This window comes from Tamandua tetradactyla, chromosome 6 (genome assembly GCF_023851605.1).
Source record: "Tamandua tetradactyla isolate mTamTet1 chromosome 6, mTamTet1.pri, whole genome shotgun sequence".
Lineage (NCBI taxonomy): Eukaryota > Metazoa > Chordata > Mammalia > Pilosa > Myrmecophagidae > Tamandua > Tamandua tetradactyla.
Genome location: NC_135332.1, coordinates 15,022,250 through 15,046,753, shown reverse-complemented (window position 1 = coordinate 15,046,753; position 24,504 = coordinate 15,022,250). Strand labels below are relative to the sequence as shown.

Genomic DNA, 24,504 nt, shown 5'->3' with positions numbered 1-24,504 from the left:
AGCCCTTTAAGAGGGAACCATTTTGGAAAAAGCTTAAGAGCCGCGAGAGCAACCAGAAATACACAGCCAGAGACGGTTGGAGGTGAAGAAAGAAAACACCTCCAGGGAAGTCATTGAAGAAGACTGGAGAGAAGCTAGCAGATGTCGCCATGTGCCTTTCCAGCTGAGAGAGAAAACCCAAACATCGTCGGCCTTCTGGAACCAAGGTATCTTTCCCTAGATCCCTTAATTTTATAGCCTTGCCTTAATTTGGACATTTTCATAGCCTTGGAACTGTAAACTTGCAAACTGAATAAATCCCCCTTTTTAAAAGCCGTTCCATTTCTGGTATATCACATTCCGTCAGCTTACAAACTAAAAGACGCCACTGACGGTGCTTCATGGACACATGGAAATTGACATGGTCTCCCGGAGGAGAAAAGGGTAACTTCAACCAGTCCTGACATATTTATAGTTATAGAACCACCACTTCTATTAAAATCTTAATTGGGATGGCAGTTAATGCAGGTGTTTGCATTTTAAAACACTCATTAAACTGTACACTTAGCTTGTGAACTTTTTTGTGTAAAATATTTGAGGAATATAATAATACCTCACTGAAGTTATTTTTTAAAAATATCTAAAATAACTACTTAAAAATTAAAGTGTTTTCAAAACACTATTAAAAAAAGTTCCTATGTCTTTCTTTAACCACTAGCCATCAATAAAAATTTGCATCAATATACGGGGAGTGTTAGCTGGGGCCTTTTTGAGAAGATAAAAAATTATCTTCCAGGCCTTTCCCTTCTATTGACTTCTACCTCACAATTGCTCAATATAATCTAACTCTTGGTGTCTGATTTTTAGTTACTTCACACGCTCTAGACTGCCTGGGTCATCTTGTATTTAAAAAAGATAATTGTGTTCCAACAAAATAATCTCTAAGAACACAGGAAATTCATAGCTTTAATATGAAATAGGCAATGAAGATGGGTAGGTTGTGAGTTGAGTGATAGCCCAACCCTGTCTTCAATCTTGATCGGAAGATTTGGTGATTCTTTTTCCAAGAGGTACAGATAGAACGCAAACAGAATCAGCAGACACTGCACACCAGGCTGATGATAGGTCCGAGCCCATGGAGACCCACTTCTGAAGCTTTTTGGCTTAATTCAAATTTTATACTCATGGCTTGGTCTGGAATTTTGCACCCCATTATTAGCTAGAGACCCCAACATTATAATAGTCAGATACCCCAGAGCCACCAGGGCAGGGGGCATCAGGGAGGAGGCAAACTGGTGAGATTAAAGGTGCCTCCAAAACAACAGAGTCTAAGGGGAACCGCATGCTTCCCTTTATCTTGGCCTGAGATGGTGACCACAGGTTGAGGGAGGCCCCAGCCGGGTCCCAGGTGGGCAAATGTGTGCAGAACAAGGACAGAGCAGGAGGGTGTTCTCTGAGGCCAGGAGGAGGGTGCCCTTCACCTCAGTGGGGACCCTTGTCTCCCCTGGGGCCTCAGTCACTGCTCATTCTGATAGGGGGTCAAGGGGTTTTGATCCTCCAGCCTCAGGGCTCAGCCTGTGGACCTGGCGAGGACGGCAGGGGGGCGGAGATTTTCCAGCCCAGGCTGACTTCCTGTTGCCTGGGAAGCCCTCTATGTCCTGCTCAACCACGTGACAGCACAGAAGAGTCCCCCAAGAAGCAGCTTCAGGAAAGTCAGGAGCAGGAAGTGGATGCTGCAGAGCAGGGTCCTGGGGGTAGGAGAGGGAGACAAGATGACAGGGTTGAGCGGCCTCTTCAGGGGCAGACCCGGGTCCTCCTCTCCCCACTCCCTGAGCCTAGCACTGAGGGCCCAATAACGTGCATGACGGGCAAGTCTCGGTCCCTGGCCGGGACAGCCCCCTCTGAGGGGCTGAGCTTCAGTGGTCTCCCCGCAGGCTGAGCCAGATATCCCCCACCCTTTGCTGGCTACCACCATCTGCCTTCCACCAACCTGCTTTCCATCCAGGCTGAAGAGTTTGCTGGTTCATGTTTTTTTTTTGCCTCTACTTCTGCTATTCTCTCCACCTTGTGTCTCACTTTGCAAGCTCTGCCCATCTCTCCAGCTCAGCTCTAACATTACCTCTTCGAAGCAGAGGAAGATTGCCCACATCCCTGCAAACTTGCCTATTTACCTGATCTAGGAGGAGTCTGATCTCCAGAGGATTTGTGTCCTAGTCCATGTATCCTGTACATTTGACATTTGCTCTAGTTAGACTATGGGGTTATTTGTGTCTCCTTGGTGATTCCTATCAGCAGGTAAAAAGGGTCTGAAGCTCTGCCCCAATTCTGTGCAATGTCCCCTCCCACGCACCTGGTGCCAGGACCTCCCTCTGCAGCCAACCTTGTTCTCTCCCTCAGCCCTCCTTGAACCCCACTCAGTCCACAGCGCATTGACCAGTCATGAGGTTTTCTCGAGAGGTGAATGGTATGCTGCATCCTCTAAAGCTCTATGCTGTGTTTACAGAATTCATTCCCCATGGGGTTGCTGCCCCCTCTCCCTCCTCTCGTCAAGGTTCCTCCTGTGCTTCTCCAGTATAGCTGAGGCTGCCATTCTGTACTCTTGACTCCATAGCACGACCACTTTCCAAACAAGAGAGAACAAGACAAAAGCCAGGTGGAGAAGCATCCCCTTTGGGCCTGGGCTCAACCTGACTCATTTACTGAACAAACTTCACAGTGACAGATGGAATCCAAGGAATAGGACCCTTGAGGAAGGAAGGGTGTGGGATTGGAGAAGGGAAGTGAGTCCATGGAAAGCAATTCTGTGGGGGCAGGACCAGGGGAAGAACGGACCTTAGCCCTGGATTCTAATGGAAGAGACCAGGCTTGATGGGATTAAACTGGGGCAGCAGATATTTGACCTTGACATATGATTGTATGATTGTTCTTTGGATGCCTTGAAGGGGGCTGGCTTTGGGTTGGTGACCATGCCTCTACCATGTTGGCAATGTGAGAAAGCAGGAGCCCCAGCCTCCCACTCTCCCTCCTAGAATTTCCTGAACACATGGGGAGGCAAGGGCTGAAGCAATGAAATGTCCACCTGCATGCAGCTGAAGTACAGCTGGCTGGAGACTGTGGAAAGCAGGATGATGACACCTCAAAGATGTCCTAATCTCCAGGTCCTGTGAACATGCTCTGTCCCATAAAGGGAATTAAAGCTGTACATGGATGAAGAGAGGTACCCAGCAGCATTGACATGGGGAGATTGCCCGGGATTTTCTGTGTGAGCCCAACACAATCACAAGAGTCCTTTTAAAGGAGAGAGATGCAGGACAATCAGTGTCAGGGTGATGTGATGTCATTGCTGGCTGTGAAGATGAAAGGGGCCACAAGCCAAAGAATATTGCAGCCTCTGGAAGCTGGAAAAGTCAACAGACTGGATTCTCTCCTGGAGCCTCCAGAAGAAACCAATCCTGCTCACACCTTGATTTCAGTCCAGTGAGACCTATATTGGACTTCTGACCTCCAGAAGTGTATGATAATAAATTTGTGTTGATAAGCCATAAAGTTTATGGTGCTTTCTCACAGCAGCAATAGGAAAGTAAACTCTAGCACAGTTGAAGCTGAACCCCTCTACTCCTCCTTTTGCCTCTTGGGGGCCAGGGAACACATAGGAGCAAGACCAGAGCTGCCTCTCCTGTAGCCCAGCTGAAGAATTTCAATCTTGTTTAGGTTTCATGTGAGGAACTCTTTAAGTGCCCGAAGGTCTAAATGAGGAGCAGAAAGCTCACTGTAGACTTCGCTGTTTCTCCCCCAAGTCAAGTAACATCAGAGAGGCCACACCAGGGCCAGCCTGAGTGCCACTAAAGAAGGAGACCCAGGGTCGGGGCAAGGGGAGTGGTCTGCAGGGGTCCATTTCTGCTCACCTGGTCAGGGGTCTGGTGAAAGCCATCTGTTGGCTGCTGTTGGTCTGCCCGGTGGTTGAAGGAAGCTGGACTGGATGTTGTGCCTGTTTTCAAAAGTTTAACTGTGGTTGTTCTCAGAGTTTCATGTGAGTTTCTTTGACTTGCTGCTAAACAAAAAGAGCAAAGCAGGGGTCTCTGGATGGCCCTGGGGTTCTCCCATGGTACTTTCCACAGCCTTTTCACACCCAGGCATTAAGAAGCTTTTCATCTTAGGACCCCAAGTCAATGACTGCTTTCCCTTGCATCCTTTCAGTGTCTTACCCAACACATGACTTAATTTAAAGAGCAACATCATTTTACTATAGTGGGAGGCATTCAGGGGTCGAACTATATAGAGATTCAGTTTAGCCCTGGAGTCCTGCATGGCCTGGCCAAGCAGGGGAGAACGATGTTACAACTTTTATAAGCAGAGCCCAGCTGGCTCTTTGTTGAGTCTCAGCCTTGGAGAAGCATGCTCTTCACCACCAGCCCTGGAGTGCTGTGACCTGCAGAGCTGGGGGTTCCCTCCCTGAGCCCCAACCTGGCAATCCAGGAGGCCTCTCCCTCCTACACCTGGGCCAACCCAGCAGCCTGTGTCTTACCCCTCAAGTCCTTCCCTGACTCTCACTAGCTTCCTTGTTTCAGCATTCCTGCTTCAGTGAAGACTTGTCTTGTTAGCGTCCCATTCTCCTATGCTCTTCCAAACACCCACCCCCTCCTTTGTTCTCTTGTTTAATCAACTTCCGGATCATCCTAAAACCAGCAGACCTTCCCACCGCCCACACACATGCACACCATAGCTCCATATACTGAACTTAAGAAGATTTTTTCCTGTTTCATGAATGGGCCCATGAATAAGAGCTACATTATTGAGTGTGTGTGTGTGTGTGCACGTGCATGGTTTGTCTGGTGCTCATAGTGGAGACAAGGCGTCATGGACTGAAGTTTGCAGCCTGAATCTCTTTCTGTGCTTTTGTCTTGAGGGAGGCCCTGGAACCTGAGCCGAGACTTGCCATGAAGGCTCTGGGGCAGACAAAGGAGAATGTGTGGAGGGCCTCTATAGCACAGAGGGATTTTGGCCTTCTTTCTCCCAATAAGGATTCAGATTCCATTACCCCTTCTTTCACCCTTATCTCACCAGAGTTGGGGGAAGAAGAGCAAGATGGCTGGCTGGGGAGAAGGATCATCAGCAGACTCATGGTCACTATGTGTCCACCGAGTAGCTGAGACAGTCAGGACTGTGGCTTTCTAACACCTCACCTCTCTGCACATCTTATGAGACCCCGGTCAGGCTGGGGTTCCTGTGAAGGTAGAGGTGATGTCCCAGGTGATCTGGAATAGTGGACTTACCTTTTCAAGTCTCTCCCCAGGCTGAGCTGTCCTGCCCTGCCCCTCCTTCCCCTCCCAACCCTCCCTGATAACCTTAGAAGACATATTGAGATCACAAATCACCAAGGTTCTTTCTTTCTTTTAGTCTTTCTAGACCCTTGGTGTGTCCCCCTCCATATATATGGGCAGCTACACACGTAAGTACACCCACAGACACGTGTGTAGTAGTAGATAAGTTTTGAGATTCATTTCTGGCAAGAGAGAGGAAACATTCCAAATACTCTATTCATCAGTCTCAGGGCCTCAGAGCTGAGGAGGGATGGTTCCTACCTGGGCCGACGATCACTTGAACTTGGACTCCAAGGTCAGTTCCGCTTCTCTCAATCCCACACCAGTAAGTGTCATTGTCTTCTCTGCTGAGATCTTCCATGGTCACTGTGAATGTGCGGTTTTCCTGGTTGTCCGTGATGGATATGCGGGCCTTCTTTATCTCTTCCTCTGACCCTGTGGTTATGATGAGGATTTCACAGGCCTTCCAATCAGCTCCTCGACACCACCACTTCCTGTAAGTCTCCCACCCTGGGTCATAGTGACACTGCAGGGTCACCGAACCCCCCTCTGGGCCGCTCACTGCCGTTGGACCCTGGATGGAGAAACAGCCTGGAAAACAGAAAACCAACTTTATCTCCTCCTTCCCTCGTCCAGGAATCCCTCAGGACTGACCAGGGTCTCTATTCTTCCCAACCTGGTCTCAAGGTTCTCAATCCTGACATCCCATTTGTTCCTTACTCCTCTGAAGGGCTGTTTCTGCTTTCACCTCTCCTTGGGCTCCTAACTGCCTGGTACCACGGCCTCTGCTTACTCTTCATCCTACCGAGCAGTGACCACTTCTCGTTTTGGAAACTCTCCCCTCCCTTATCCCAAAGCAACACTTCCTTCTCCATGGCCCACATTCTACCCTGCAGCTACAGCTTCACTTCTGAATCACAGATGTGGTCATATAGACATCTTGGCCACCTCCACCCACACTACTGGCATCTCACGCCTCAATGCCCTTAAAAGCTTTCACCTTATGACCTGGCACCTGTAATAAAACTGCATGGAATAAAGTGCACATATGTGCACACAAATGAGGGCCTTTAAAAACTGGTGAAATCTGAATAAAGTTGGTGGATTGTATCCATGCCATTTTCCTGGCTGTGCTATTGTACTGAATTACGTGAGATGTTACCTTTGGGAAAACTGAGTGAAGGGTTCATAGAATCTCACTGTATTATTTCTTATAGTTGCATGTAAACCTGAAATTATCTCAAAAGGAAAAGAAAACAAAAACAACTCTCTCCCTGGACCCCTTAGTGATTAAGTCAAATGCCTTGGCACATAATTTACTTATTCAAAATCTGGATCCAACATGGATTCCTTTTTCAGCTACAGCTTCTTCCTACATCTCGTCCTGCTCTCCACACTGGACTTCTACATTTCTGACCTATCCCTGGGCTCTTTTTTATCATCAAACTGTGGATGGGCTGCCTGCCCATATATGGTGGTTTGAAGCTGCTTTGTACCCCAGGAAAAAAACCGTGTTTTAATGCATTCCTGTGGATGCAGACGTTTTTGTAGGTGGGAAATTCTGGTTAGGTTATTTCAGTTGAAATGTGACTCGACCTATTCAAGGTGTGTCTCAATCCTTTTACTGGAGTCTGTTGTGAGAGGATAAAAGACTGAAAAAGATGATATCGAGAGAAGGTCCAGAAAAGCTGCAAGAAAAGGACACAACCACAGAAACTCAGAGAGGAAACCACTGAAGCCAGAAGCTGAAAGCAATGAAACTCGGGAAAGAAGGACCAACAGATGCCTGCCAGGTGACTTCCCATCTGACAGAGGTATCACAGATGCTGGTAGCTTTTCTTCAGAAAAGGTATCGTCCTGTTGATGCCTCTTCATTTAGACATTTTCATGGCCTTAGAACTGTAAATTTTTAAGCTAATAAATCCCCACTGTAAAAGCCAACCCATTTCTGGTATATTAGATTTCAGATTTACCAAACTGAAATACCATGTGAAATGGCTCATTTCCAAGCTTTTGGGGAGTTCTCTGCTGATTCATAATCAATAGAAGGATTGCCTCACTTCTCTTCTTAAATATACTGGTGCTGTGTTCCTAGGAGAGCAAAACAGATACTCTTTCATCTCTCTTGATTTTGTTTTTTCTGAAAGTCTAATCTACTTAGGAAAATACTGGATAATGTTTGGAGTCAGGTCTCATCCGGCTTTTCTAATCTCCTCTCACCCTACCGAAATGCAGTCCACAAGCTACACACCTGCACACACACACACACACACACACACACATATACACACACACACACAGAGCCATTGTTATGTCCTCTCTTGTGGGCTTCCAAATCTTCACACAAGGTATTCCTTCTACCTAGAAAACCTTTCTCATTTCTCTGATTGAAGGAATCAAATGCCTATCCTTGTCTCTCAAGGCTAGCTCAAATATTTCCTCTTCTAATAATTCTTTGACTCTGCAGCTTATTCAGCCCCTCCCTGGTGCCTCCAGACACTTTGCTTATTTAGTTTCTTGCACTTGTGACACTGGACCACAGTCTGGTCTTTGGTCTGTCTGGAACAGAGACTCAGGCTGGCTGTGTGTGGCCTTAAACAATACTGCAGAGAGAGCCTATTTCACCCTTATTTTGCCGCATGCCTTGGTGTGATTCCATGTCAAGACCAGTCGTGGAGGCTTTTGAACAACCCAGATTCCTGAGCCCTCCATGACTAAGGGGGCTGAACTGCAGCCTGAACATCCACGCTCCTTAAAAGTTCTTCAGTGTTCATGCATTAATCTACTCATCTATCTGTCTGCCTATCTTTCTTTCTTTCCATCTAATCTAATCTAATCTATATTTATCATCTATTTAGCAGTCTATAATCGTCATATCTCTCAATCTATCATTCCATCTCTCTATGTATCTGTCATCGAAATATCTCCCAGGGTTGAGAACAAATGTCCTAGAAAACTGATATTATTTATTATATTTATTTTTATTTTGTTTCCCCAACACTATGTCACTAACTATCAGATAACAAGAATGCATAGGTCTTTGAGGAATAAGTACATGATGAGTGAGTTGACCCTGTCCTTTCCCTGACACATCTCCTTCCCCCAGGACAGACCCTCTCTGTCTCCTGCCCCAGCTCTGCAGCCTCCAGTGCCTCAAGCTCCAGCCCCACTCACCTGGGAGGCTGAGAAGGAGCAGAGCTGAAAGCAGCCACATGATCCTTCAGGATTCCGTCTAGATTCGCTCTCTGGCGATCACACCAAATGTGCGATCACACCAGCTGCTCTCCAGGGACTTGTAACGGAGCTTGAAGGAAAACAAATTTATATTGTCCTGAATGCTAATATTTTAGTTCCTCTCATCTACTTCCTTTAATTATTTTCTTTAGTTACTTCCTAATTTCATAAATTAGGAGAAAATGCCAAGTTAGCCTTTTGGACTTCTTGATTGGTGTTATGATGGGTTTCAATGATTTAGGGAAGAACATGTGTCTTGGCCTGGCCAGGATTCCACCACCCTGTGCCCATGAAAGGCCTCCAGGGGGCTGTAAGGAAACAGGGCACAGGACGTGCAACAGGGACCAGGGAGAGGAGCTCCAGAAAGCGGGTCTGACGGGCACCGGCGACATGTTAGGTGTGCCCTGCCTGGTGGAAACGTCCCGGGTGGGGCCCACTCCCGACCTCACAGGAGAGATGGCCCGCGATCCAAACCTCACCTTACACACCTGTCCTGCCTGGGCTGGTGTCCCTTCCTGCACTGACCAGCGACTGCAAACCCTTGTTTTGAGGTCCTGAGTCACTGGGCAGCAGAACCCCTTCTGCTGGTAAGGAAGCTGGTAAGGAAGGAAAAGTCACCTTTTCTGGGCAGCCTCATTTTGCCCTAGATGTTCCCTCCCCTACTGCTTTGCTTGTTTACCCCTGGCTAGGGCCTGGGACCACCTCACTCTGAAAGTGTAAGCGAGCTATGTATTTGCGTTTTAGTCTCACAGAGGAGCAATATGTGGAGTGCCCACCCAGACATGAACAGGTGCCAACTGAGCTGTACTCTCATCACCATTGTTTTGTCTTCTCTCAGCTCTTGCCCTGTACATGGAAGCACCATGCCCCAGGTGTCTTAGAGAATGTAAATCCCGAAGGAAGTAGTAAGTAACTGAGATAAGGAACTAATGAAGTTCTCCAGGTCCCTGTTACATGTTACCCAAGATGATTCTCTTTCTTTGTCTCTAACAAATATAAAAGCCATGTGAAAAATCACTACGGGCAGGCAGATTCGGGAAGTTTCCCCTGCCTTCCTACCGGTAAAAATAAACATTCTTGTCCTCCACAGCCTGTTTGCTGTGTCTGTGCATTATAAATGGGGCCCAAAGTCTGAAGCATGTGCTGCTTGGTGGATTCATGGAGAAATTTTACTGAGAGTCAGTCGAAAGAGTTTCTCGCCCTGGGCAGCTAGGATACTGTTTGGTTTGCTAAAGCTGCTGGAATGCAATACGCTAGAAATGGGCTGGCTTGGACAATGGGGATTTTATGAGTTTACAAATTTATAGTCCCAAGGTCCTGAAAATGTCTCAATTAAAGCATCAATAGGATGATACCTGTACTCCGAAGAAAAGCTGCTGGCATCTGGGACATCTCTGTCCCAGGGGAAGGCACATGGCCTGCATCTGCTGGTCCTCCACTCCCACTTTCAGCTTCTACTTCCAGTGGCTTTCTCTCTGAGCTTCTGTGGGTCCTCTCTTAGCATCTCCAGGGCTTTTCTCAGGGGCTTTTTCTCTCAGCTCCCTCCAAACTTCTCTGGGTCTTTCTGAGCTTTCTGGCTTTTTCTGTCTCTTATCCCCGTAAAGGGGAAAGTCTTTCAACCTGCTGGGTCTCACACTCAGGGAAATCTGATTAAATGCCCAGACGCCAGCAAAAAATAACGAATCACACCAGGAAAATTGAAGATATGGCCCAGTCAAAGGAACAAACCAATAGCTCAAATGAGATACAGGAGCTGAGACAACTAATTCTGAATATACAAACAGAAATGGAAAACCTCTTCAAAAACCAAATCAATAAATTGAGGGAGGACATGAAGAAGGCATGGGATCAACAAAAAGAAGAAATGGAAAGTCTGAAAAAACAAATCACAGAACTTATGGGAATGAAAGACACAGTAGAAGAGATGAAAAAAACAATGGAAACCTACAATAGTAGATTTAAAGAGACAGAGGCTAGAATTAGTGAACTTGAGGATGGAACATCTGAAATCCAAAAAGAAACAGAAACTGTAGGGAAAAGAATGGAAAAATTTGAGCAGGGGCTCAGGGAATTGAATGATAATATGAAGTGCACAAATATACGTGTTGTGGGTGTCCCAGAAGGAGAAGAGAAGAGAAAAGGAGGAGGAAAACTAATGGAATTAATTATCACTGAAAATTTCCCAACTCTTATGAAAGACCTAAAATTACAGGTCCAAGAAGTGAAGTGCACCCCAAAGAGAATAGATCCAAATAGGTGTTCTCCAAGACACTTACTAGTTAGAATGTCAGAGGTCAAAGAGAAAGAGAGGATCTTGAAAGCAGCAAGAGAAAAGCAATCCATCACATACAAGGGAAACCCAATAAGACTATGTGTAGATTTCTCAGCAGAAATCATGGAAGCTAGAAGACAGTAGAATGATATATTTAAATTACTAAAAGAGAAAAACTGCCAACCAAGACTTCTATATCCAGCAAAATTGTCCTTCAAAAATGAGAGAGAAATTAAAACATTTTCAGACAAAAAGTCACTGAGAGAATTTGTGACCAAGAGATCAGCTCTGCAAGAAATACTAAAGGGAGCACTAAAGTCAGATATGAAAAGACAGAAGAGAGAGGTATGGAGAAGAGTGTAGAAAGAAGGAAAATCAGATATGATATATATAATACAAAAGGCAAAATGGTAGAGGAAAGTATTACCCAAACAGTAATAACACTAAATTTTAATGGATTGAACTCCCCAATCAAAAGACATAGACTGGCAGAATGGATTAAAAAACAGGATCCTTCTATATGCTGTCTACAGGAAACACATCTTAGACCCAAAGATAAACATAGGTTGAAAGTGAAAGGTTGGGAAAAGATATTTCATGCAAATAACAACCAGAAAACTGCAGGAGTAGCTATACTAATATCCAACAAATTAGATTTCAAATGTAAAACAGTTAAAAGAGACAAAGAAGGATACTATCTACTAATAAAAGGAACAATTAAACAAGAAGACATAACAATCATAAATATTTACACACCGAATCAGAATGCCCCAAAATACGTGAGGAATACACTGCAATCACTGAAAAGGGAAATAGGCACATCTACCATAATAGTTGGAGATTTCAATTCGCCACTCTCATCAATGGACAGAACATCTAGACAGAGGATCAATAAAGAAACAGAGAATTTGAATATTACAATAAATGAGCTAGACTTAACAGACATTTATAGGACATTACACCCCACAACAGCAGGATACACCTTTTTTTCAAGTGCTCATGGATCATTCTCAAAGATAGACCATATGCTGGGTCACAAAGCAAGTCTCAACAAATTTAAAAAGATTGAAATCATACACAACACTTTCTCAGATCATAAAGGAATGAAGTTGGAAATCAATAATAGGCAGAGCACCAGAAAATTCACAAATACGTGGAGGCTCAACAACACACTCTTAAACAACAAGTGGGTCAAGGAAGAAATTACAAGAGAAATCAGTAAATATCTCGAGGCGAATGAAAATGAAAACACAACAGATCAAAACCTATGGGATGCAGCAAAGGCAGCGCTAAAGGGAAATTTATTGCCCTAAATGCCTATATCAGAAAAGAAGAAAAGGCAAAAATTCAGGAATTAACAGTCCACTTGGAAGAACTGGAGAAAGAACAGCAAACTAACCCCAAAGCAAGCAAAAGGAAAGAAATAACAAAGATTAGAGCAGAAATAAATGAAATTGAGAACATGAAAACAATAGAGAAAATCAATTAGACCAGAAGTTGGTTCTATGAGAAAATCAACAAGATTGATGGGCCCTTAGTAAGATTGACAAAAAGAAGAAGAGAGAGGACACAAATAAATAAGATCAGAAATGGAAGAGGAGACATAACCACTGACCTCACAGAAATAAAGGAGGTAATAACAGGATACTATGAACAACTTTACACTAATAAATACAACAATGTAGATGAAATGGACATGTTCCTAGAAAGGCATTAACAGCCAACTTTGACTCAAGAAGAGATAGATGACCTCAACAAACCAATCACAAGTAAAGAAATTGAATCAGTCATTCAAAAGCTTCCCAAAAAGAAAAGTCCAGGACCAGATGGCTTCACATGTGAATTCTACCAAGAATTCCAGAAAGAATTAGTACCAACTCTGCTCAAACTCTTCAAAAAAATCGAAGTGGAGGGAAAACTACCTAATTCATTCTATGAAGCCAACATCACCCTCATACCAAAACCAGGCAAAGATATTACAAAAAAAGAAAACTACAGACCAATCTCTCTAATGAATATAGATGCAAAAATCCTCAACAAAATTCTAGCAAATAGAATCCAGCAACACATTAAAAGAGTTATACATCATGACCAAGTAGGATTCATCCCAGGTATGCAAGGATGGTTCAACATAAGAAAATCAATTAATGTAATACACCATATCAACAAATCAAAGCAGAAAAATCACATGATCATCTCAATTGATGCAGAGAAGGCATTTGACAAGATTCAACATCCTTTCCTGTTGAAAACACTTCAAAGGATAGGAATACAAGGGAACTTCCTTAAAATGATAGAGGGAATATATGAAAAACCCACAGCTAATATCATCCTCAATGGGGAAAAATTGAAAACTTTCCCCCTAAGATCAGGAACAAGACAAGGATGTCCATTATCACCACTGTTATTCAACATTGTGTTGGAGGTTCTAGCCAGAGCAATTAGACAAGAAAAAGAAATACAAGGCATCAAAATTGGAAAGGAAGAAGTAAAACTATCACTGTTGCAGATGATATGATACTATACATCAAAAACCCTGAAAAATCCACAGCAAAACTACTAGAGTTAATAAATGAGTACAGCAAAGTAGCAGGTTACAAGATCAACATTCAAAAATCTGTAGTGTTTCTATACACTAACAATGAACAAGCTGAGGGGGAAATCAAGAAACGAATTCCATTTACAATTGCAACTAAAATAATAAAATACTTAGGAATAAATTTAACTAAAGAGACAAAAGACCTATACAAAGAAAACTACAAAAAACTGTAAAAGAAATCACAGAAGACCTAAATAGATGGAAGGGCATACCGTGTTCATGGATTGGAAGACTAAATATAGTTAAGATGTCAATCCTACCTAAATTGATTTACAGACTCAATGCAATACCAATCAAAATCCCAACAACTTATTTTTCAGAAATAGAAAAACCAATAAGCAAATTTATCTGGAAGGGCAGAGTGCCCCGAATTGCTAAAAGTATCTTGAGGGAAAAAAACGAAGCTGGAGGTCTCACGCTGCCGGACTTTAAGGCATATTATGAAGTCACAGCGGTCAAAACAGCATGGTATTGGCATAAAGATAGATATATCAACCAATGGAATCGAATAGAGTGCTCAGATATAGACCCTCTCATCTATGGACATTTTATCTTTGATAAGGCAATCAAGCCAACTCACCTGGGACAGAACAGTCTCTTCAATAAATGGTGCCTAGAGAACTGGTTATCCATATGCAAAAGAATAAAAGAGGACCCGTATCTCACACCCTATACAAAAGTTAACTCAAAATGGATCAAAGATCTAAACATTAGGTCTAAGACCATAAAACAGGTAGAGGAAAATGTAGGGAGATATCTTATGAATCTTACAATTGGAGGCGGTTTTATGGACCTTAAACCTAAAGCAAGAGCACTGAAGAAAGAAAGAAATAAATGGGAGCTCCTCAAAATTAAACACTTCTGTGCATCAAAGAACTTCATCAAGAAAGTAGAAAGACAGCCTACACAATGGGAGACAATATTTGGAAACAACATATCAGATAAAGGTCTAGTATCCAGAATTTATAAAGAGATTGTTCAACTCAACAACGAAAAGACAGCCAACCCAATTACAAAATGGGAAAAAGACTTGAACAGACACCTCTCAGAATAGGAAATACAAATGGTCAAAAGGCACATGAAGAGATGCTCAATGTCCCTGGCCATTAGAGAAATGCAAATCAAAACCACAATGAGATATCATCTCACACCCACCAGAATGGCCATTATCAACAAAACAGAAAATGACAAGTGCTGGAGAGGATGCGGTGAAAGAGGCACACTTATCCACTGTTGGTGGGAATGTCAAATGGTGCAACCACTGTGGAAGGCAGTTTGGCGGTTCCTCAAAAAACTGAATATAAAATTGCCATACGACCCAGCAATACCATTGCTAGGTATCTACTTAGAGGACTTAAGGGCAAAGACATAAACGGACATTTGCACACCAATGTTTATAGCAGCATTATTTACAATTGCAAAGAGATGGAAACAGCCAAAATGTCCATCAACAGACGAGTGGCTAAACAAACATGTGGTATATATATACGATGGAATATTATGCAGCTTTAAGACAGAATAAACTTATGAAGCATGTAATAACATGGATGGACCTAGAGAACATTATGCTGAGTGAGACTAGCCAAAAACTAAAGGACAAATACTGTATGGTCCCACTGATGTGAACCGACATTCGAGAATAAACTTGGAATATGTCATTGGTAACAGAGACCATCAGGAGTTAGAAATAGGGTAAGATAATGGGTAATCGGAGCTGAAGGGATACAGACTGTGCAACAGGAGTAGATACAAAAACTCAAAAATGGACAGCACAATACTACCTAATTGCAATGTAATTATGTTAAAACACTGAATGAAGCTGCATCTGAGGTATAGTTTTTTTTGTTTGTTTGTTTGTTCTGTTTTTTATATATATTTTTTGTATTTTTTATTTTTATTTTTTTCTCTATATTATCATTTTATTTCTTTTTCTGTTGTCTTGCTATTTTTTTTCTAAATCGATGCAAATGTACTAAGAAATGATGAATATGCATCTATGTGATGATATTAAGAATTACTGATTGCATATGTAGAATGGAATGATTTCTAAATGTTGTGTTAGTTAATTTTTTTAATTAATAAAAAATTAATAATAATAATAAAAAAGAGAACATGGCAGTTTCTGGGGTGCAGAACAGCTTCAAACCAGCACAGATCTCAACAACAGCTGGTTGCAGAGGAAAACAGATCTGATGTGTAACTGCGGATGAATGCATGTGTGTATGGGCCCTATTTGGTTTGGATATTCAGAGGCACATTAATTCCTGCCAATGCTGTAAGGGGATACTGCATTTGAGAACTTGTTTGATTTGGGAAGCGAGTAGCCTGTGCTGTAAGGAAACGTCATTGAAACTTGTTGCCTAGGATTTGGATTCGGTTTTTGGTTTTTGGTTCTTGGTTTGCGTCTTGTCTTAATTTGTCTCAAAAGTTTAGGGAGTATTTTAAAAAATGGGAAACAACATTATAACCGAAAAATTAGGATTTAAGGGATAATTTTGATTACTTAATCATATTCCTTTTTGCTTTCTGGAATATTGGAGTAGACAGAGGGGAATACCTGAAATCCCCAAACTATAGTTTCTGAAATGATTGTAAAAGCCCTTATCTTGTGCCTTTGTGACTAAGAACTGTAGCTCCCTTTATCTGGTCATTTTCTTGTAGGGTAAAGGCCCTAATGCTACTGAAGAATTTGAAGTCAGCCACTAACTAGTTTCAGCCTCTGACATTTCAATAGACTCTGCTATTGAAAGACAAGTTGTCTCCCTTCCTTTCGGCTTCCACCTTTAGTATTGAAGTGATGACTCTGCCCCTCTTCCTTTCAACTTATGTTCTCCTATTGAAAAGATAATGTCTTCTTTTCTGATTTGAGCTTGCTATCCCAAATGACCTCATCTCCTCTTGCTAAAATTCTTAAAAACCTTGAACCCCCTAAACTCAGGGAGCCAGATTTTGGGCTGCTAGGCCACCTGCTCTCCTACTACGTGCCTAGTAATAAACTCTTTTTCTCTTTGAAACCCCAGTGTCTGAGGAATTGGTTATTGAGTGCATCAGGCAAAAGAATCCACAGCCTTTGTCTGGTAACAACGTGAGTGAAAAATCTAAGGAAAATGGGAAGGATGATTATTTAAATTGCATTCTTAAGCATTGGGAACAATTCGAGTATGTGTCCATGACAATGAAAAGCATGAAACGTTTATGTGAGGTAATTTGGCCTCAGTATGAATTAGAGGATGGTCAAAAGTGGCAAGTCAAGAATCACTAGAAAATAATGTTATTTTGCAGCTAGATTGGTTTTGTACAAGAATGAACAAATGGGATGAAATTTCATATGTGCAGTGTTTTATGGCTCGAGCTCAGAATGAAAAGCTGCATAGAAAATGTTTTGGGCGTGGCATTTTACCCACCAGCCAAGCCCCTAGCCTCTTCTCCAGAGCTCCTGAGCTTTTGCCTTGAGAGGAGATAGAGAAGGACTTCTGCCCTCAGGTGAAGACAGTGCTGGTTGTGGTTTCTGGACTCCAGGCTGAAAAGACAGTGGCTCGGGTTCCTATGCCTCAAGCTGGAGAGTGCCTGTGCTCCTGACAGCAGCTACTGAGTCCAGGCTGGGAAAGTGGAGGCAGAGACTTCTGGGTCCCAAGTTGGGGAATGCCAGAGGCTCCCAACCAGGAAAGTGACAGCTGAAGTCCCTGTGTGCAGATGCTTTCAGTGTCCTTGTTCTCCTTATCCCTTCTGCTGGAGTCTGCTGTGTCTGCACTGCCTTATCTCCTCATGCTAGAGTCTGTGGGTTCTGCATTTCCGAATCCTTTTCCACTGCAGTCTGTGGCTCTAGGACTCCCTTTTCCTTCACCTCCTTATTGGAGAAACGAGGACAAGCTCGGGAGTCTTTTGAACTCACCCAAAATGCCTCCCTACCTCATACCCAGAGTGATATAATTTTAGGCAGGGTACTTCTACTCTGGAGGGCAAAGTCGGAGATGGTTCCCTCTCCATCAAGGGCCAATTGGAGTAGGTGACCGGGACCAACCTAGGGGATATATACATGTGCATACCCCTTTTCCATCTCAGATCTATACACTGGAAAAGCTAGGTTCCCAGTTATCAAGTGGATCCCAGGAAAGTGGAAAACTTGTACTTATAAATTAAGAGGTGGTATTAAAATTGCTCTTAAAAAGTAGCCTAACTAGATAGGTTGCATAAACTGAGCAATGTGTCTGGTAGTGATGGCATTTATATAAAATATAATAAAAAATGGGGAAATGCTGGTGCTTCAAATATATCCTGTTTAAAGAGTCAGTTGAGTTTGGTAAGAAATATGCCTTAGATTTTTCTGTAACCTTAATTACCTGGATTTCAAAGAATCTGGCTTTTTAATTACTTTGCTCTTTGTTACCCCAGTATGTGCAAGAATATGGATTTGTAATGACTTTGTTAATGTCGGTCACATTATTTTTGATGAGCATATTACATGATCAGGTCAGTAAGTGCTATCATGAGTGGGGAAAATGTAATTCTTGACTTGAAGGACTTTATGTACTAGACGGAATATACTTGTACCAGGGTATAGGACCAATAGCAGCCAAGAGACGATTTTCACCAGACCCCTGACCAGGTGAGCAGAGCTAGGTCCCTGCAGAGCTGTCCCCTTGCCCCGACCCTGGGTCTCCTTCTTTAGTAGCACCCAGGCTGGCCCTGGTATGGCCTCTCTGATGTTTCTTGACTTCGGGGAGGAACAACGAAGTCTCCAGTGAGCTTCCTGCTCCTTGTTTAGACCTCTGAGCACTTCAAGAGTTTCCTACATGAAACCTAAACCAGGATGAAATTCTTCAGCTGGGCTACAGGAGAGGCAGCTCTGGTCTTGCTCCTATGTGTTCCCTGGCCCCCAAGAGGCAAAAGGAGGAGTAGAGGGGTTCAACCTCAACTGTGCTAGAGTTTACTTTCCTATTGCTGCTGTGAGAAAGCACCATAAACTTTGTGGCTTAGCAACACAAATTTATTATCATACACTTCTGGAGGTCAGACGTCCAATATAGGTCTCACTGGGCTGAAATCAAGGTGTGAGCAGGATTGGTTCCTTCTGGAGGCTCCAGGAGAGAATCCAGTCTGTTGACTTTTCCAGCTTCCAGAGGCTGCAGCATTCCTTGGCTTGTGGCCCCTTTCATCTTCACAGCCAGCAATGACATCACATCACCCTGAGACTGACTGCTCTGCATCTCTTTCCCTTAAAAGGACTCTTGTGATTGTGTTGGGCTCACACAGAAAATCCAGGCCTTGCTTGCTGGGCAGCAATCTTAATTCCATCTGTAGCTTGTCTAACTGCCTATAACAAGGGCCGCGCACTACCCGTAATACCTTCTTTTCCTTGTGACTTCCATTTGCCCCTCACCCCACCCCAGGCTTCCCTCTGGGTCAAAGAACACCCCACTGGTATTTTGGAGGCCTCCTCACACTCACACACTGTTCAACAAACAGACTCTCTCCTATCACATATTGGAAGTTGGCAACCCAGGGATTTCCCCTGCAGATTCTTGTTTCCCTTGGCTGGTTTTGTTTTTGGTCTATTGGCTGGCTCACCACGCGTCTGGCCTTGAACCTACAAAATAGTTTCCACGAAAGTCTAATGAACACTTAATGAAGCAGGCTGCTCCATATAGGAAAACAGTAACCATTTATTAGGGAACTTACAGACTGGGAAGCTGGTCCTGGGCAGCAGCAGGACACTCAGGGGAGTGTCCCATTACACCAGCAGGTCACAGGGGGCTCTATGGGGTGAGAAAAAGGAAGGCGAAGAGGCAAGTTGAAATTTGCAGAAAACATGCAGATATGTTTCCTTGAAGTTACTGATGTGTATCAGGAGTGGTTTTATACAAATAGCTATTGTGCTTAGGAATGTGCACATATCTCTTAAGATGCACATTCAGTGTAGATTTGTTTGTTTTTTTGCCCTATCTAGGAATTTATGGCTTCTCTGATTTATGGCCTCGCATATGTCCATTTCTATTATGTTTCCAGAAACCAAGGCAATGACCACTGGGTCACCTTTGTTGCCTCTAGGATTGCCTTGTGCTATTAGTCATCTCCATAGATCCCCACAGGTGGGTGCCATCTAGAACTGGCTGCATGGTTCATTAATTATGCTCACCTTGCCTCCACGGTTACCTGCTTCCAACTTCCTTCTGCTGACTGGAAGTCTAGGAGCACCATCCATTCTAGGAGCTCAGGTCTGGAATTGACATCTACTGTCTGCCTGCTTCTGAGCTTCTCAGTGAGGCTAGTGTACCCTTTAAGGAATGTTTCTGTGCCCCCCAGCACCTCCCAAGGAAAATAGTCTGCTGGTGAGTTTTCAGGTCTAATATAATAATTTCATCTTAATATGACACATTCCTTGGGCTCCTTGATCTCATCCTCTTCATTCTACCATGGCTGGTCCAGCATCCTTACTTCCTTGAATGTGGGGCTTCAACATTTCAGGCTTCCAAGAGCCAGGCCAACTGCGCATCAACACCAGGGTCCGGGCTCCACAAGTGTATTCAGTCCTGTGGCACAAACTCTTGACCAGCTCTTCCTAATTCAGCATTATAGATGCCCCCTTGGTCCAGAACTCTCAGGGCCACTTCCAGGCACACTTCTGGGTCCTGCCAGTACATAGTAGCCAGGTTCTGCAGCTCTTTGGATATACCGTGTTCCCTTCCCTCAGATCCTCAGATGGGCGATGCTGGGACTTTATAGCAGCTCTCGGTCTGGAGGCCAGGAGCAGAGGTGGGGACAGATTTCTGAGGCAGGTCCCCAGGAACAGTTAGTCTGCTTCATTTGAGACTTCTGAGATGTCAGCAAGGGAGGACCATTGTCTCCTAACAAGGTGGAGCTGACCACCACTGCAGGCCCAGAGGGTCCGGGGGACTCAGTGCTCAAAGCACTGGGAGATGTCCCATCCCATTTCTCAGGGTTCCACTTTTCCCTCCAGGACCCTGGCTCAGTATTCAAACACTTGCTGAGGTGAAGGATTTAACCTCCTCTGAAGTTTAGCTTCTCTTAAAATTAGGTGTGGGGTTGTGTGATGGTGGCTCAGTGACAGAAGTCTTGCCTGCCATGCCAGAGACCCAGGTTTGATTCCTGGTGCCTGCCCATGCAAAAACAAGTAAAATAAAATAAAATTAAAAAATTAGATCTGTGCCTGATCTTCATTACAATTGTTCTTTCTGATAAAGAAAATGAGGATCCCTTCAAATGGGCTCAGGAAGGCTTATGCATGTTCACCAAAACATATGAATCAAAATGTTCATGGTGATCCCTTTCAAAATAGCCCCAAATCAAACAAATCCAAACTAGTAGAATGGATAAAATAAATTGGCATATTCACACGATGGAATACTATGTCATAATGAGAAGAAACAAATTACAACTATATTACAGCAATAAGGATGAATCTTTCAAACACAACATCCATCAGTTGAAGCCAGAAACAAAAGAGCATAAGCTGTGATTCACTTAAACTAATGTAAGTGATGGTGTGTACTAACAAAAGGAAGCCAGAGAGGGCATTTGAGGGAAGGAGTGATTTTTTGTTTCTTGATCTGGGTGCTGGTTAAATGAGTGGGTACCATATATTCAAATTAATTGAACTGCACACTCTGATACATGTGCCTTTTTGTTTCTATTTTGTATTCCAATAAAAAGTTCTAAAATATTTACCATGGAACCCTTTCAAAGCCATAATATATATTCCCTACACATGTATTTACTTAATTCTTTTAATTGCTGCATAACATTTTATTGCAAGGTTGGACCATGGTGGACGTACCCCCATATTGAAGGCCATTGAGCCTGTGTTCAGCTATTTCCTCAGGCAAATCAATGCTGCAGGCTTCCAGCTGCAGCTAAAATGAAGTAAATATATTCCATGTTGTCTCTCTCACTGGAGGCAACTGAAATCCAAGACAGAGTACAGAAAGCATCTCTCTGAAAACTCTGCAAGATGAATGGCAACAGAAGGGCTGGAGAAAGAAACCGAAACTGAATATGACTAATCCACAGGTGAGTTTCTGTGTTTTGTTTCCTCTTATGTCCCTCTGCCTTAATTAGAACTCACTCTCCACATCCCCAAACTGTACACTTGCAGGAACCTCTTTTTCTTGTCTGACAATCAGAAAAAGGGGGAACTAAGGGAAAAAGAGGGGAAGGAGACTCTGGGTTTTTATTTTTTTTCTTTCCCAGCCCAGTCCCTAGGCAAGCCACCATCCAGAAACCACAATACCACAGTGGGCTTAGAAATCTGGGTGTGAGGAGTTGTCCCTGACCAGAAGATCTATGTCCAAAGACTGAGGGGCACATCATTGCATTTCTCTCTCTTTATTCTCCCTCTGCTTGGTCTGGGAAGGTGACCCAGCTTGTAACCAAAGGAACAAGAAAAGGGCTTCTGAATACCAGGAGCTAGGAAGCTCTAGAAAGGGGTCCTACAACCCCAAGGCTCACCCCCAAACTGTGTTTGTCTGGATCTGACCCTGAAGAGGATACTCAAGGCTTAGAGAACTTCAGGGAAGACCACAGCCCTACCACACACAGGTTTCTAGAGGGCAGTGGGAAGCATGCATACCTCGGGGCTCTGCTCCTTCTCAGGCTCCCAGGATGCAAAGGTTTTGAAAACTGAACTTATGTTGGAACCACAGTGCACAGAAGCCAGGTCAGTACTTGAAATCTGCATCTAACCAGCTTGACTACCTTCTACTAAAGAAATTGAATTCCTAGTTAAAGATCTGTTTTGAGGAGGTGCTTTATAAGTTTGTGTGCTGGTGGTTACTTGAATTGATGCATGTATTAAAACTTATAGAGAAGATGGCAGCATAGGGAGGTGTGGAATTTAGTTTGTCCTCTACAGCAGCTTGTAAATAGCCAGGAACTGTCTGAAACAACTGTTTAGGGGACATCTACGACGGGACACACATCAAACACCAGTCTGAAATAAGTGGAAGGACAAGATCACTGCACAGAATTGTTAGTAAAGCTTCTAGGTTGTGGAGGCTGGTGCCCCTCCCCCACTGGCATGGCAGGCTGATTTGGAGTCTCTCTCTGGTGGGAAACAGAAACCATCTATACTAGGACCAAGGGAAGGTGGCTCAACCAAGCTCCAATTGTGGTTTGAATTAACAAATTTGGACTGCTGAATAAAATTTCCAAGCATAGAGAAACCCAGAGAAAACAGGAAAGTAACCCTTAGATCATTTTCAGCAGAGAAGAGATGGGGCTGATGAAGGAAAAATCAAATCAACAACAACAGAAATGGAGACTTCTGGAGTTGGCCCAGCTCAGAATACTGGATAAGGGCTGTGCCCCAAGAAAAAGGGCACAGAGGGCTGGGTACCAACTCTGGCTCTTGACTGGCAAACCTTAGGGCTGGGGAGGTTGGCTCTGAAAAGTGATTTTATTACTTTTTTCTCTCTCTCTTTTTATCTTTTTAAAAAGTACTCTAAGGTAGTGCAACAGTGGCTCAGTGGCACAATTGTCGCCTGCCATGCCAGAGACTTGGGTTTGATTCCCAAGTCATTAAGACATGGTGAATGTTCTTAAAACCTGCTGTACCTTCTGTAAGAAGTACGGCAAGCACCAACCCCACAAAATGACACAGTACAAGAAGGGGAAGGATTCTCTATGCCCAGGGAAAGCTGTGTTACAACAGGAAGTAGAGTGGCTATGGTGGGCAGACCAAGTTGATTTTCTGGAAGAAGGCTAAATCTACAAAGTAGATTGTTTTGAGGCATGAATGTGTTGAGCCCAACTGCAGATCTAAGAGAATGTTGGCTATTAAGAGAGGCAAAAAGTTTGAATGGGAGGATACTAGAAGAGAAAGGGCCAAGTGATCCAATTCTAAGATTTGTCTTTTGTTATGGCAATAAAATCTTGAGGTTATGGTTACTTCAAAAAAAAAATGAGGAAGAATTTTAAATATTTTCAGACAAACTGTCACTGAAAGAGTTTGTGACCAAGAGACCTGCTCTACAAGAAGTACTAAAGGGAGCACTACAGGCAGATATGAAAAGACAAGAGAGAGAAGTCTGGAGAAGAGTGTAGAAATGAAGTCTATGAGCAAATGTAAAAACAGAGAGAGAAGAAGAGATATATCAGAATAAAGTCATGACACATACAACAATGTGGATGAAACTTGAGGCCATTATGTTGAGAGAAATTAACCCGAAACAAAAAGACAGTACTGTATGGTCTCACTAATATGAGCCAACATTAATAAGTGAACTTTGTGTGCTAAAGTTGAGAATACAGTTTATCAGGAGCTAGAAAGTGGGTAGAGAGTGGGTATTTGATGCTAAAGGAGTAAAGAATATTCAACAGCATTGGTTGTGAAGATCTAGAAATGGATAGCACAATACAATCTGATGGTAGCACAATATTGTAAGTCCACTGAACAAAGCTGAGTGTGAGTATGGTTGAAAGAGGAAGGCTCCCTTGGTGGAAGAGCAGAAGGAAAGACTGGAGACAACCACCTGCACTGTATAACTTAGTGAAACCTGAAGTGGACAACAATGATGATTTAATGTACAAATTTAAGAATGTTTTTACGTGAGGGAGAACAAAGGAATGTCAATAGCACAAGGTATTGAAAATGGGATGGTATATGGAAAAAATACAGTCAATGCAAACTAGGGTCTGCAGTTAATAGTAACGTTGCAATACGCTTCCATTAAGTGTAACAAAGGCAACATACCAAAGCACATGTCAATAAGAGGGGGATGGAAGGGAAGGGTATGGGATTCTTGGTGGTGGTGGTGTTTCTCTTCTTCAATTAATTTTTCATTATTATTTAAAGATTTTTTTTTGTTCATTTTTTCCTCTTTTTTTTTCTGAAGAAATGGAAATGTCCTCATATAGATTGTGAGGGTGAATGCATGTGAATATGATTATACCAGGAACCGTTGACTGTTTACTTAAGACGGACTGTATGGTGTGTGAATAAAACTATTTAAAAATAAACAGAGAGACGCAAGTGCAGAGAAAATGTGGAAAGAGAGATGTACTTATTCACTGCTGGTAAGGAAGTAGAATGGGGCAGCCCCTCTGGAGGGCAGTGTGGGGATTCCACAGGAGGCTAAGTATAA

At 43.2% G+C, this 24,504-nt stretch overlaps 1 protein-coding gene and 1 pseudogene across 4 annotated transcripts; one reads left to right on the top strand and one right to left on the bottom strand.

Annotated features, from left to right (window-relative positions):
- Positions 1-931: 931 nt before the first annotated feature.
- LOC143687104 (CMRF35-like molecule 7) lies at positions 932-8,613 on the bottom strand. 4 transcript variants are annotated; one of them, XM_077163740.1, is made up of 4 exons: positions 8,475-8,613; positions 5,562-5,891; positions 3,885-4,027; positions 932-1,727 (listed from the first exon to the last, which is right to left on the bottom strand). In XM_077163740.1, the coding sequence occupies exons 1-4, from the start codon at positions 8,512-8,514 to the stop codon at positions 1,503-1,505; spliced, it is 738 nt and encodes a 245-aa protein (XP_077019855.1). In that variant the 5' UTR covers positions 8,515-8,613; the 3' UTR covers positions 932-1,502. The 4 variants fall into 4 exon arrangements, with proteins under 4 accessions (XP_077019855.1, XP_077019857.1, XP_077019854.1 ...); XM_077163742.1 differs by having other exon boundaries at positions 3,885-3,967; XM_077163739.1 differs by having other exon boundaries at positions 3,885-4,030; positions 8,475-8,612.
- Positions 8,614-22,946: 14,333 nt separating this feature from the next.
- On the top strand, positions 22,947-23,299 carry LOC143685822 (large ribosomal subunit protein eL42-like; annotated as a pseudogene).
- Positions 23,300-24,504: the final 1,205 nt, after the last annotated feature.

Excerpts from the sequence above, each read along its gene's own strand:
- LOC143687104 (XM_077163739.1), bottom strand. The coding sequence starts at position 8,514 with ATGTGGCTGCTTTCAGCTCTGCTCCTTCTCAGCCTCCCAG. Across the intron at positions 5,892-8,474 it reads GCTCCTTCTCAGCCTCCCAG|GCTGTTTCTCCATCCAGGGT; the intron begins GTGAGTGGGGCT and ends TCTGTTTTCCAG. Across the intron at positions 4,031-5,561 it reads TCAAGTGATCGTCGGCCCAG|CAGCAAGTCAAAGAAACTCA; the intron begins GTAGGAACCATC and ends CTTTTTGTTTAG.